The sequence below is a fragment of the Glandiceps talaboti genome, chromosome 9, assembly GCF_964340395.1.
Source record: "Glandiceps talaboti chromosome 9, keGlaTala1.1, whole genome shotgun sequence".
Classification (NCBI taxonomy): Eukaryota; Metazoa; Hemichordata; class Enteropneusta; family Spengelidae; genus Glandiceps; species Glandiceps talaboti.
The window spans coordinates 229,634-245,565 of record NC_135557.1 but is presented as its reverse complement, the minus strand read 5'-3'; the positions used below and the strand labels follow the sequence as shown (position 1 = coordinate 245,565).

The window sequence follows — 15,932 nt, the reverse complement described above, 5'->3', positions numbered from 1 at the left end:
CACACACACACACACACACACACACACACAGATGCCGGGCGATCCCTCTGGCACTTCTGAACCTCAGTTCAGTTGTGCTAAAAATGTACACACAGATTGAGATTACATCACCCAGGTAACTGTCAAGGAGATGTGGCCATTCTAGTCACACAATTTTCTCTCTAAAGATGAACGACTTCAAGTGAGAAATACTAGAAAATAATTATTGAACATATTCATGTATTTACCCTGTACAACCACTCTGATAGTACGCATCGATTCACCCTCCGTGCTTTGAGCCATACACACATAGGCCCCACTGTCACTGCTACCAATTCTAAACAAAGTTAGTGAACTTGAATCAATCTGTGTTCTTGGTCCAGATTCTATCCCTTCACCATCTTTGGTCCATGTTACTGTTGGTGGAGGATTACCTGAAGCTTTACATACCAATACCATATCATGACCTGGCTGAAATGTGACTCTAGAGGGTGATGCTTCAAGGAACGTTGGGGGTCCTGTAAATAGGAAATAAATCTCATGACAGCTGTTTTACACTGAAGTCAGGGATTGCACTAGACTTTGAAACCAGTGAGTCCCAGGGACCCATCACTGCTGAAAATATGGGGTCCCTTTAAAAAATATGGGGTCCTATTTTACTATCATTTATTATCACTCGTATCCACACAAATGTCTTCATAAACATTCATTCTTAATAAATCCACACATACACATCGCCAAGTACATTATGTTAATAAATACCTTTTATTTTGAATTCATGTGTTGTTATATGTATTCATCAGTACAATGATTCACACTAAAATTAAATACTCTCCAATACACTTTCCAAGACATAATGTGTTACATATTTAGTTCATTCTCCCAAACCAGAGCGGTTACTTCTTCCGCGAACTAATGGACAATGCAATAAAAGAGGCCGTGGTTTGCAACGCTAATTTAGTTATCAACTGGATGTACGAAGTACTTCACACATGGAAGTTCCGATCGACATTTCACTATGTGATCATGGAGGTGACCATGCTTGTTTACATTCTCACTACTGTAAAAAACCTTGTGTCAGCATCATCGGGAACTTTAAATCTGTCTTACAAAACATATAAACATTTATAAAAATGCAGTACTAAAGTTGATTTGTGTTGATCATGCGTGTAAAAGAAAAATGATTGATCGCACGGGTGATCGATGTTCTTAGTCGAGATGTTTCAGAGAAACTCTTGCTTGGTACGGAGTAAAGAAACGATTCATGGTTGCTATCGATGTGATGCAGATCGAAGTTCTGTCTGCCTTTGAAAGCTACAAACTCCATAGTAGGACGAATCAAAGTCTTTTGGGGGATGAATAAAAGTGGAGATCGTCGCAGGAAAATGCTCGACAAGTGTCAAAATATACGCAAATTGCAACATATTTCCTATGCTTGCCACCATGTTTGATGACATCACCGACGATGGAAAACCCCAGCATGCATTATCACTACGTACATGTGTCAGTGTGAAAGATACCGACATCATAGTCGATGTCGCATCAGGCGTCAACGTCATGTACGATCAGTTCACACATTCTTTACTCATAAATTACACTTTCATACATCTGGTGTGAGATCGGTCTTTTTCTTTTCCTTGTTTGACCGAACTTTTTATTGTCTTTATAAAGACTTTCTCATTGAACGAAATACATTGTCACCGTCATTGAGCATAGATAGTGATGGGTTCCAGGGACCCACCAGTGAAAATTGAAGTGGGTCCCATTTAAATGCATTGCGTCCCAGACGCGGAATAACGTGTTAACACAAATACTGGAAGTGTTAGCATTTTTGTATTCATGAATATTCAGTGGGCAATCACTGAATGCATACATTATTTCTGCTGACTCCCATGATGCAACAGCCCATAGCAAAGATACATAAAAGAATCCCTATTAACTTGATGTTTTTCTGAAATTCCAAATAACTGTAAGTGATGTAACATCATGAAATGACTCTCCAGAACCCATATTTTGTGAAAATGTCTCCAATTACCTGGAGAGGCTTTCCCCTTTAACTTCTAATATGACTTACTGGTACTGGTACTTACAGGTAAAATTGTGTAATAATGTTTAACTAAAAGTTCTTTGCAAACACCCACAGACACAGACAGCCACAGACACAGCGCACACTGTTTGACATACCAAGGTACATTTTCTTAATTGATTAAGTTCACCATTTAGAAACATAAACTTACCACTGACTATTAGATGCACCAAGGTACCATTTCTTAATTGATTATGTTCACCATTTAGAAACATAACTTTACATTCATACTGTCCTTCATCTTCAGTCTGTATATTGTAAATCATTAATGATGCCTCATTCACCAAACTAAGTCGACCTTCAAACTGAGGATCAATGTGAGCTGGATAATTACCAAATTTAAGATATATTGGAACACCAATTCCTTGTTTTTCCCACTGAATAACATATGGGACATCATTTCCATGACGATTTACATCACAATGGAGAATAACATTTTCACCACTACGCACATGGTGTTCAGTCACTTCGGTATTTACTACCAAAACTGTTGAATAGAAGAGTTAAAAAACATTCTTAGAAAAAACAAGCCTCCATTCAAAGACATAGACCCCAACTTGTGTGTTGTGTTGTGTTGTGCAGCTGCTGTGTTGTGTTGTGCTGTATGGTATAAGATGATTGGCCCCAACTTGTGTGTTGTGTTGTGTTGTGTTGTGTTGTGTTGTGTTGTATGGTATAAGATGATTGGCCCCAACTTGTGTGTTGTGTTGTGTTGTGTTGTGTTGAATGGTATAAGATGATTGGCCCCAACTTGTGTGTTGTGTTGTGTTGTGTTGTGTTGTGTTGTATGGTATGAGATGACTGGCCCCAACTTATATACAAAAATGTATGACATATATATTCACTCACATATAATATTACACTGTTAGACATATATATTCACTCACATATAATATTACACTGTTAGACATATATAGTCACTCACATATAATATTACACTGTTAGACATATATAGTCACTCACATATATTACACTGTTAGACATATATAGTCACTCACATATAATATTACACTGTTAGACATATATAGTCACTCACATATAATATTACACTGTTAGACATATATAGTCACTCACATATAATATTACACTGTTAGACATATATATTCACTCACATATAATATTACACTGTTAGACATATATAGTCACTCACATATAACATTACAGTTAGACATACTATCCATTGTACATGTACTCACATATACATGTAATATTACACTGCAGTGTTACACATACATGTACAAACATGAGTCACAGACATACACTGTCTGACATATACATACATGTACATAGTCATATCAGGGCTTGAATAATGGCCTTTTACATGTACTTGCTTGCCCCGGGCAAGTAATTTCAAGGCTTGGGTGTACTTGACCAAAGGGGCAAGGAGAATTTCTTATGATTATTGATCAGGGTAGAGTTGACTTCTCAGACAGAGGGCCCTCTGTCACAGAGGTCGCAGAGCCTACAGAGCTTAGACCCTACATCAGACCCTGAGAGGTTACTTAAAAAATATTGTCCAAATCAATCATTTCGTAAAGTTTAAAGCTATCCTGATGACCTTTTCATCATGTACGAGTTAAAACGTCCATGTATGAAGATGTATACGAACGGCCCGTTCGAAATATTCCTGATAAACTCGACTTTATCACGGTTACTACAAAAGATTTTGTAGTACATAATTGTGACTTTATTGATCAGAGCTGACACTGCGCCCTCAGCCTACCTTAGAGCGGAAGAATATTTGCTATATTTATGCTTATTACATTTACTTGTGATCACGTCTACATAATTCCCTACTGAAAACATATTTAAAAATAAAGTCATTGCATATCTGTATGTGCACTTCATACAGAGATATGTTTAATATCTGACTACATTTTCACTAAGAATGAAAGACCATCAAGATTGCGATCAGTTCAGATTGTAAAATGAATCATTTGGGCGAAATCATCTAGGGTCTGAGGTAGTATCTGAGCTCCGTGTGCGACCTCTGTACATGTAACAGAGGAGAAGTCAACTCTACCGATTGATCAGGGATGTGTTTTTGCCTGTGTTCATGCTGTACTTATATTATCAGACACTACACATGTCTGATAGGACTTTGGATACACTGTATAACCATGGCTCCAACAAGTCTGGAAAATTGTAACATTGTAACAATATTGAGAAGATGGTTTTCTTGACTGGCAACTTTTCAAAACAATCTGGACCAGCTGTCCTTGACGTACTTTGTTTACTCTATCAAGAAAACATACCTGGAATGACCAGTGACTCATTGAATATTGTTCATCAATAGTAAATTACAACATGATTTTTCAGGTTTTGGGTATTTGAATCAACTGCAAATTCTCTGGGAGAAAAATAGTTTGAAAAAAGGAAAGAAAATATATTGACATGGTGTAAAAGGAAAAAATATTATAAAGATTTTATATGTGTTGAAATAAATGTTAATTTTTTATATTGATAGCTTATGAAAGTGCTGAAAAAGTTGTGATTATTTTAACTACTTTTCACAGGTGAACAAAAAATTATATGCTATAGGAGGAAAATTAATATTATCTACTAGGACTCCTGAAACTTTCAAAGTGACATTTTTTGACAATAAACAAAAGAAAGACCAATCAATCACAACAGTGCATTTGTAAGCCACAAAAAAATACCCCACTATTTGGAATGGGCAAGCACTTTTTGATTTGGGCAAGTACTTTTTGTTTTCTACTTGCCCAGTGGACAAGCAAAATTTTTACATTATTTCAACCCCTGATTTTTTGTGTGTGTTAAATTTCAAAGCAAACATAATAGTCAGGTGGCTTAGCAACTTTATTGTTACATGCCGGATAAAAGCACCAAATTTGGCATAAGTGTTCCTAAGGACCTACTTATTGATTTTAGGTCTTGAATATTTGCATAAATTTGCATACATCAGAAAAAATTAAAAAGGCCACCATCAGCCATTAAATTGTAGGTTACGACATTCTTTTATGGATTCTACATTAAATTGTAGGTTACGACATTCTTTTATGGATTCTACATTAAATTGTAGGTTACGACATTCTTTTATGGATTCTACATTAAATTGTAGGTTACGACATTCTTTTATGGATTCTACATTAAATTGTAGGTTATGACATTCTTTTATGGATTCTACATTAAATTGTAGGTTACGACATTCTTTTATGGATTCTACATTAAATTGTAGGTTATGACATTCTTTTATGGATTCTACATTAAATTGTAGGTTATGACATTCTTTTATGGATTCTACATTAAATTGTAGGTTATGACATTCTTTTATGGATTCTACATTAAATTGTAGGTTATGACATTCTTTTATGGATTCTACATTAAATTGTAGGTTATGACATTCTTTTATGGATTCTACATTAAATTGTAGGTTATGACATTCTTTTATGGATTCTACATTAAATTGTAGGTTATGACATTCTTTTATGGATTCTACATTAAATTGTAGGTTATGACATTCTTTTATGGATTCTACATTAAATTGTAGGTTATGACATTCTTTTATGGATTCTACATTAAATTGTAGGTTATGACATTCTTTTATTCACTGATAATTAGTAAGTTTACAACAAAGGTTCAGCTTTTAGAATAAAAAGATGCAGAAGAAAACTTCAATATCATTCAATTCTCAACCAACTATACACAGAATGGTCTAAGTTAAAACATCACATTTGGCTACCAACAATACATTTCTTGTATAAATTCTATTCTAAGACAATTGGTACTGTTTTAAAAGTTTCTTTGTTACTTATCCATTACAACAAATGTACCAACCGTCAGATGTTCATGCACAATAAACTTTAGCCGATGACATTCACTGTTTTCATTCTATGATGATTGGTACTTTTTGAAATATTGCCAGAATTCTGTCACACCTAAACCAATTTTATTGCCATTGCTACACTTTTTTCCAACGAGTGTCAGTTGTACTTAAATGTAACCCATATGTTTATGATGACAAGTACTTTTTTAGTTGTCAGGAAAATGTTGTCTAGAAATTCTGTCTTCTGTGTTCTGTCTTCACTTACAGCTACATTGTAACACATAGTTTGATGTAAATACAATGTTTGTACTTTCACTGTCACTTACAGCTATTGCATCAATTGATGTAAATACAATGTTTGTACTTTCACTGTCACTTACAGCTAATACATAGTTTGATGTAAATACAATGTTTGTACTTTCACTGTCACTTAAGGCCCAGTTATACAATGCAACTCATGAAGCAATTCGTCGCATGCGACGAGGCTAGCAACTGCGACGGGAGCGCGTACACGATGCAACTAGTTGCATGGTGAGTCGCAAGAGCTAACTGTTGCACATGCGTAAATATATAAAAGTTACAGGTCATCGAGGTCAAGTCTTCTAGCGGCAGGAATTTGGCAAAAATGCTATGAAATTGCTAATATTTACGAATAAAATGACTGAAAACTTGTTGAGGTATCGATAGTAAAACTCTATTCAATTCGAAGTTCGTTTATGGCGATGTTGATCTTTCCGATGTCACTACTTGCATTCAAGTTGGAAATAAAATGATATTCAGCGGAAATCAAGCATTCATAGACATTGTATACTATTTATAAGTGATAATCGTGGTGATAAATCGAAATTATATAAAAAAATACTTGCTGAAATAGAATATTTATACTAAAAACATGGCGGCCATAACATTGAACGTCATTTGACACGTAGGTATATGTCAAAGGTTATTGCTTGCGACGCGACGAAGTGGTTACACGGTGCAACTCACGAAGCAACTCGAGAAGCAACTTGCGACGCGTCGAAAGGAAACCGACATGTCGGTTTCCTTGCGACGCACCTTGCAACGTCACAAGACCCTGCGACGAGGCAATTCGTCACATGCGACGAATTGCATGGTGCGTTGCTAGTCGAGTTGCATCGTGTAACCGGGCCTTTACAGCTATTGCATCAATTGATGTAAATATAATGTTTGTACTTTCACTGTCACTTACAGCTATTGCATCAATTGATGTAAATACAATGTTTGTACTTTCACTGTTTCTGACTTTAAGTTTTGTTTGACCAAAAATCACATTTTTTGACCAAAATCACACACCTGTGATGCGATCATTTTGATTTGAACAATCTCTCAACTAGACACCCAAGGTAATGGACCCATCAAATATCATGACAATCGGTTCAGCAGTTTTTGACTTTATGTTGTTTACACACACACACACACACACACACACACACACACACACACACACACACACACACACACACACACACACACACACACACACACACACACACACACACACACACACACACACACACACACACACACACACACACACACACACACACACACACACACACACACACGCCGGGTGATGCCTATAGCACTATTGAACCTCAGTTCAGTTGTGCTAACCCCCCTCTCCCAATCAAATAGTGAACCCCTCATGCGGTGTTCCTAATTTTATTGGTCAAACTCATTTATTTTGGCCTGGCTTGATTTTACACATACACATGCTTCAAACTTGCAGAGCAGTAGCACACTGTCAGCTGCCTCAAGAAAAGGAATACATAAATATCTCAAACATAAGCCAATTTAGACACCATGTTAAGGAGGAGATGCATAAATATCTCAAACATAAGCCAATTTAGACACCATGTTAAGGAGGAGATGCATAAATATCTCAAACATAAGCCAATTTAGACACCATGTTAAGGAGGAGATGCATAAAAAATCTCTATTTTGACCATTTTTGAGATTATATGCTCTTTTCAGAGACATAATAAATATTCCTCTTTCAACCAGCAAAAATACCACCAATGGCATTATAGCACAACTGTACAGTTGTTAAAAATTGTTTAACCCATATGCTGATCCATACTACATGTACGTGTAGGTATATGTGTTCATTTGCTGAATGATTATCCATACATTCATTTGTCTACTTATCCCTGTTATCTTTGTAATACATGTGATCACTTGGCTGTTGCTATGGGCGTGGTCTTGTTGCTAGGCATATTTGCATACATTTTTTGAATGTGTCTGATATCTATGCAAAATGTGTGATCATTTGGCTGTTGCTAGGCATATTAGCATACATTTTTTTTAATTGTTATTCATTTGTCTATTAATTCCTATTGTTATCTTTGCAATATACATGATTATTTGGTTGTTGCTATGGGCGTGGTCTTGTTGCTAGGCAAATAACATACATTTTTTTAATGTTTATTCAATTGTCTATTCATCCTCATGGTTATCTTTGTGAAATACACCACTGATTGGCTGTTGCTATGGGCATGGTCTTGTTGCTGGGCAAAATTACATACATTTTTTGAATGCTTATTCAATTGTCTATTCATCCTCATGGTTATCTTTGTGAAATACCTCACTGTTTGGCTGTTGCTGTGGGCGTGGTCTTGTTGCTAGGCACATTTGCAAACATATTTTGAATGCTTAGATACCCCTAAGAATGTTCCCACCCATCTGCCCAATACTTTTTGAGTAAGTTTTTTGACCAAAAATTACATTTTTTGACCCAAATCACACACCGGTAGTAAGATCATTTTCATTTGAACAATTTCCTTACAAGACACCCAAGGTAATGGACCCATCAAATATCATGGCAATCGGATCAGCAGTTTTTGACTTTAAGTTGTTTACACACACACACAGACAGACAGACAAATGTTGGGTGATGGTGTGTCCAGTTCCGTTGTGCTAAAAACTAAACAGGGTTTGAGTTTTGCAATTCTAGAAAAATCATGAAAAAAAAGTCCCCACTATGATTGGGTTTTAAGGAAATGGCAGTTTATGTTGTCATTTTCAAACCTGGTTAATGTTGTTTGGCCTCATATGGTTGTTTTTGATATCACTACTCTGTTTTTCAAGTATGTCTGAGTTATGGCTTTGGACATGAAAACTGTGCCAACAAAATCCAGGCAGCCATATTGGATCGTATCACGACAACAAAGAATATGCACATGTATGTCATATAATACTGTCCTAATACCAACTTTGAATGAGATCTGTTCAAGCATGTCTGAGTTATGGCTTTGGACATGGAAAATTCACAAACAAAATGGCTGCTAGGTGGCCATATTGGATTGTATCATAAAAAAAATTGACGTGCATATGTATGCCATAGTATGTTGCCCCTGTACCAAGTTTGAAAAAAATCGGTCCAGGCATCTCCAAGAAACGGCTGCGGCAAAGGACTATTCAACCCTCTACCACTACCAGACAGATTTCATTGAATTGCTGTCAGTATTCTTGTCGATAGGAATAAAATGCGTAAACCCACTAATGGTAGTGTGATTCACACTACGGTACAATATCTTTCGTATCAAAGGCAAAACCGGCCTGTCCATAATGTTGAATTAGGTTCGACCGTAGAGCCATGTCGGAAGTGCCAGATTTCAAAGAATCAAACGATGCCATGCCATTTTGCTATAAAGTATAAAGGTTCGACAAACTCATGTAGTTGGCATTCAGTGTCTTGTTAATTTTCTAAGAGTGACTGAGTAACAGTGATAACACCGAGTACATGTATGTCTCAACCCAAGAGCGATTTGCATAGTTGGTTTACTCCCATTTGCATTCTTCAATGTCGTGAAAAGAGTTGAACAGACTAATGTACCTTTTGATAAAGTGGCAATGTTATCTCTGATTATCACTTTCATATTAAATTTTACTCTGAAAACACTTTTAGTTTGTAGTTTGACATTGTAGACTGGTACATCATACAACATCGATGAAAGCATGGATTTTCCAACATGGCGGCCATGACGTCACAATCTATCGCGAGTTTTTGAAGTCCTCAATAGGGAAAGTCTCGTGTATCACAAAATTTCGGACTAACACGATGTCTGCAGGGAGCTGTACACAAACTTTTTGTGTTTCAAAAGTCTAATATACAAATGTACATGTATCTGTGGACATTTAGATTGAAATTGTTTTCCAAAGAATGATAATCAAAAACACTGGTTTAAATAACTGTTATCAGATTCTTATTGGTGCTAATATTTTGTGGGAATATATTGCCCTTCAACTTTCCTTTGGCCACATACATGTACAGGGGTCGAAATAATGGCCATTTACTTGCCCCTGGCAAGTGATTTCAAGGCTTGGGCAAGTTGTTTTGAAAAGTACTTGTCCCAAGGGGCAAGGAGAATTTCTTATGATTATTGATCAGGGATGTGTTTTTGCCTGTGTTCATGCTGTACTTATCAGACACTACACATGTCTGATAGGATTTTGGATACATTGTATAACAATGGTGCCAACAAGTCTGGAAAATTATAACATTGTATCAATATTGAGAAGCCGTCTTTCTTGACTGGCAACTTTTCAAAACAATCTGGACCAGCTGTCCTTGACGTACTTTGAAATACTGCTGGGAAAATATAAACAAATCATACTGAGAGAAAAATAGTTGGTGTGGATGAGGAAGGAAAGAAAATATATTGACATGGTGGAAAAGGAAATACTTAGAAAGATTTTACATCAGTGTTGAAATAAATGTTAATTTTTATATTGATAGCTTATGAAAAGTGCTGAAAAAATTATTTTAATAACTACTTTTTACAAGTGAACAAAAAATTGTATGCTATAGTATGAATATTAATTAGGCCATGAAAATTAATATTATTTAGGACACCTGTTTATTGTGGAGAGAACTTTTCAGTACCCACAGAAACTTTCAAAGTGACATTTTTTGATAATAAACAAAAGAAAGCCCGATCAATCACAACAGTGCATTTGTAAGCCACACAAAAATACCCCACGATTTGGAATGGGCAAGCACTTTTTGATTTGGGCAAGTACTTTTTGTTTTCTACTTGCCCAGTGGACAAGCGAAATTTTTTCATTATTTCGACCCCTGATGTACTAGTATACATGTACTACTTGTTTGTTGATATTATGATGTACTTTGATTTTATCATTAAGTTACTCAGGAATATTATTATAATTATTTTGCCGTGCTAATTTATGCTAATGAGCAGATATTCTATCAACAAAACCTGGGGAGAACACTGACTATCAATATTGATATCAACAGACATCATTGACAAACAAATTTACCACTAGAGAGAGAAGCTTGACTCGATGTATGTACATGTACATTTACTTCCGACCACACTTTGGATCAACTCGTTGTACATGTACATACCCAAAGGCCCAACCCAGAGTACTCCTGCAAGCATATGTACATTTGTTGTATATTATATGTTGCTGAGACAACCAACAACATGAGTCTAGGCCAATTGTTTTCGGCTAATACAGATGGATTTCATAGTTAGGATAAGTTTAGCCATTCCTATTTTCAAGAGTATGGATAGAAAATCATTGAAAAATCTATTTTGAACACGAGAAATCGCATGGCATGGAAGTACTTTGAAATACAGCGAGGTCATACCGGACTCCCATAGTTTTGACGATCGTGAAGTTAGTTTGCAGTCAATTTACATAATACTGTCAAAAATGACTAATGTCTCCCATGGCCCACATGATGAAATATTTTGTCATCCATCAAACAATTTTCGTGTTTTCAAATTTGCGTTACAATCAATAGTAATATTTAGGCTATTTGTGCAACATGACATTTTGTACTAGAAGATGATAACATGTTATATTAGTATTATGAGCGACAAAGCTTTTTTTACATCCAATTGACATTTGTTTTAAAGTAGTGTTTCAAATACATGTACATGTAGGTAATTTTCATTATTATACCATCATTTTGAACATCTTTCACATAGAATTATGTGTGAATGCAATCATTTTTGTATGGCTAATGATGTAAAAATATTTTCACCAAGTCTGAGTTTGATTTGCCGAGTTAATGTGGGGAATGGGCAGTGCCTTGCCTCAAGTTTTGCCTTGCCTCATTTCATTGGTCATACTCCCAGTAGTCTCAAATCTAAACTGACTTAAATGTACATGTATATTGTACATTCACTAGTCATTTCTATGGTAGTTGAATCTGATAAAAGATTTATTTATTCAGTTGGTACCATATGGTAGAATACTATCAATCAAATATTTGTTAATCTCTTACATTCACTCACAGTAATTTCTATGGTAGTTGAATCTGATAAAAGATTTATTCAGTTGGTACCATATGGTAGAATACATGTAGTTATACTATCGTGAAACAAATATTTGTTAACCTCTGTACTGTATGGTGCCATGCCACTCCACTGTATCTATCTATCTACATATACAGTACATTGTATGTATCAACATGTCATTGAGAATTACATAGTCCCCGCTATAAGTGGGTTTTAAGGAACATGAAAACTGCACCAACAAAATGGCTGCCAGGCAGCCATATCGGATTGTATCATGACAAAAATGGATATGCACATGTATGTCATAGAACACTTTGCTAATACCAACTTTGAATGAGATCTGTTCAAGCATGTCTGAGTTATGGCTTTGGACATGGAAAATTCACAAACAAAATGGCTGCTAGGCAGCCATATTGGATCGTATCATGACAACAATGAATATGCACATGTATGTCATAGAACACTGTCCTAATACCAACTTTGAATGAGATCTATTCAAGCATGTCTGAGTTATGGCTTTAGACAGGGAAAATTTGCAAACAAAATGGCTGCTAGGCGGCCATATTGGATCATATCATGAAACAAATTGACGTGCATATGTATGCCATTGTATGTTGCCCCTGTACCAAGTGTGAAAAAAATCGGTCCAGGCATCTCCAGAAACGGCTGCGGGCGGGCGGACGCACGGACGCACGGACAGACGGAACCCAATCCATAAGTCCCTGTCCCGGACTTCGTCCGGTGGGGACTAACAAACACTTGTCATTTGGGCGCACAATGCGTAGAATTATGACTATAGCACATATTACATTGCTTGTTTGATGTCAATAGTGTCTTTTGAAAGGTGGCAGTTTACTTAAAGGTGATTCAAAATGCTCACAATCACTATTGCACTTTTGCTAGACGACATGTTTGTGAAATGTATTCTGGTTTTAAAACTTTAAAAAAGTGTCTGCAAACACCTTAAAATGACCTTTTTTCAGTCAGTTCCCTTCGGATTTACTTCGAGAGTTTTCGGGTATTTCCGGTCCCACCTAGACCACAGGATTTTATGACGTCATAGAGAGACATCGTTAGCACGTAGCCTATGACGAGTGTTGTTTACAAAATGCCAAAGTGCATACCGTGCCAATCACAGTACTGAAACTGCTCTCGTACGCGTACACAATGATATCATGCTTGCCTTGAACGAAAAAAAAGGATGTTGTACTCATCATGCTTGATTTATCAGCCGCATTTGACACCATTGACCATGAGGTGCTTCTACATAGACTTGAATTTCAGTTTGGTATCACCGGTACAGCCCTTTCCTGGTTTAAATCGTATTTATTGAATCGTAGTCAACGCGTTGTAGTCAACTCCTGTACATCTCCGAATTCACGCATGAAGTACGGTGTCCCACAAGGTTCAGTGTTGGGCCCGTTACTTTTTACATTGTATACTGCTCCTTTAGAAGATATAATCCTTGCTCATGACCTTGATTATATGATGTATGCAGATGATAGTGAAATTTATGTGACATGTAACACCCCCAGTGACATAGTAGTATCTCTTGAGTCATGTGTTAAAGAAATTCGTTCGTGAATGAAATGTAATTTGCTAGCACTGAATGATGATAAGACTGAGGTCGTCCAATTTTCGTCACGTTTGAAATCAAATGCTATAGAACTAGCCAGTCTGCGAGTTGGTGACCTCAATATCACTCCATCTGTTTCTGTTCGGAATTTGGGTGTTACTCTACAAATGTAAGTAGCGATGGTTTTATGTCCAACCATATCAGTCAGATATGTAGGAATGGCTTTTTCGCGCTATCAAGAATTGGCAAGATTCGTAGATTATTAGATAAGGCAACAACAGAAAAATTAATCCATGCATTCGTAACATCTAGGCTAGACTACTGTAACAGTCTCCTGCATGGTATCTCGAAAGACCAGCTTGCTCGCATTCAATCCATCCAAAATGCAGCCGCTCGCCTTGTCAGTCGCACTCGCAAATTTGATCACATTACCCCCATCCTAGTTGATTTACATTGGCTGCCAATTGATGCACGGATCAAATTCAAAGTCTTGTTACTTACGTATAAAATTGTACACAGAATCACACCATTGTATCTGAAAGATTTAATTGAGTTGTATGTCCCAGCTAGAGATCTTCGATCATTGAATACATTACGCTTAGTACCACCAAGAGGCAAATTCAATAGAATGTATGGCCAAAGAGCCTTTTTTGTTTGCGCTCCTGCTTTGTGGAACCTTTTGCCCCTAGAAATTTGCACCGCCGAATCGGTTGATTGTTTTAAACGCAGTTTGAAGACACATCTTTTTGTGCAATATTTCTGTTAAACTCACATTTTACAGGTACATTCATGTTATTTTCCCAAGGCTTTTAATATTCGATCTTATTCGTAATTGGACATGAATTCTGTTTTAATTTTTTGCTCTTCGACTATTTTTGAGATGTTCTTACCTCGATCTCTTTTTTATCAGTATTGACTGCATTTTAATTCCCTTTGTTTCATGAACATTAACTATGTTTTTGTTTTTTTGTGTGTGTTTTACTTTGTTGTGTACAATGCACTGAGACGTATGTGTAGTGTGTTCTTTAAAGGGCCACTGCAATTCTATTTTTCACTTTTCATCAAATCAACAAGCGACCTATCGGTCAGAATAGCTCCGCTGTTTTTTTTTTTATTTTATTTTTTATTTTGGTGACACGTAGAAGTGGTTCAGTTCTTCAGCTCTTCACTATGCAGTTTTGTTTTAGCGATGCAATAAAGTGGTTAGTGGTTCATATGATGTCTCACTGTAAAACACATTTTACACAGAAGTTGGTAATGTATTGTACTTTTATACCATAGTCACCATTTTATAACAAAAATCTACTGTTATGAAAAATTGCACAAAATTCCAGAAAAAAAATGACTGGGAAATGCACACAAGAAAAAGAAAAAAAAGAGGATTTTGAGGTTGGCTATAAATAATTCCATTGTCTTACAGCCTTAACCCTGGGATATTTTAATGATGAATGAAATAAACTAGGGATCTAAAATAATTTTGAGGCAATTTGAATTTCAATTTTCTAATAAATTTACCAAGTCAACAACATTCAACTTGTACAAGTTGTAGTATATATATATAGGGAAGAAATGTATTAATCGCCATCTTAGTTTCCGGGCGGCGACAATCCCCGCCGAGTACCCGATCCGAAAGAGAGTCATTCTGGCAGCCATACGTTACAGTGGTAACACTCGTTCATGTTCTATTACCTTTAATAAAGAAAACACAACGAAATGGTTGAAGTGATCTTTTTTTTTTAATTTCTTTTCATCACAACAACAAAATCTGCGTGATCAAAAGTGTTGTAAACTAAACCAGAAAGAATTATCGGACTGGCTAAACTTCCCGATGAACTGGAGTAAGGTCCAAGTCCAAGTAAGCCTCGATAGTACGTGAGAAAATCGTCTCAAACTAGCGATACAACTTTCAAAATATAACTTGACATGTCTTCATTTGTTAGATTTATACAATTCAAGACGCGTTATCACTCGAAAACAACAATTCTGTGAATAATGACACTCCGAACGCAGCGATTTCTCGGACGATGTTACCACTGTAACGTATGGCTGACAACGACTTGCTTCCGGGTTATTCCCTCGTGCATCTGGGTACCTGGGGTTGTCGCCGTACGGAAACTAAGAAAGACGGAATTTACAGTGTTTCTTGTGACCGGCGCGGCGCCTGTCAGCAGACTTGGCCATTTTTTTCATCATTCCATTGTATTTAAACCTTGT

The 15,932-nt window shown here is 36.4% G+C and overlaps 1 protein-coding gene across 1 annotated transcript in view; it reads right to left on the bottom strand.

Moving 5' to 3' along the window:
• LOC144439690 (protein turtle homolog A-like) overlaps positions 1 to 15,932 on the bottom strand; it is a 148,152-nt gene that overhangs the window by 113,604 nt on the left and 18,616 nt on the right. Inside the window, exons 2-3 of the mRNA XM_078128925.1 lie at positions 2,217 to 2,552; positions 228 to 497 (exon numbers count right to left, since the gene is read on the bottom strand). Coding sequence (XP_077985051.1) covers positions 228 to 497; positions 2,217 to 2,552 — 606 coding nt within the window. The remainder of the gene's footprint in view (positions 1 to 227; positions 498 to 2,216; positions 2,553 to 15,932) is intronic.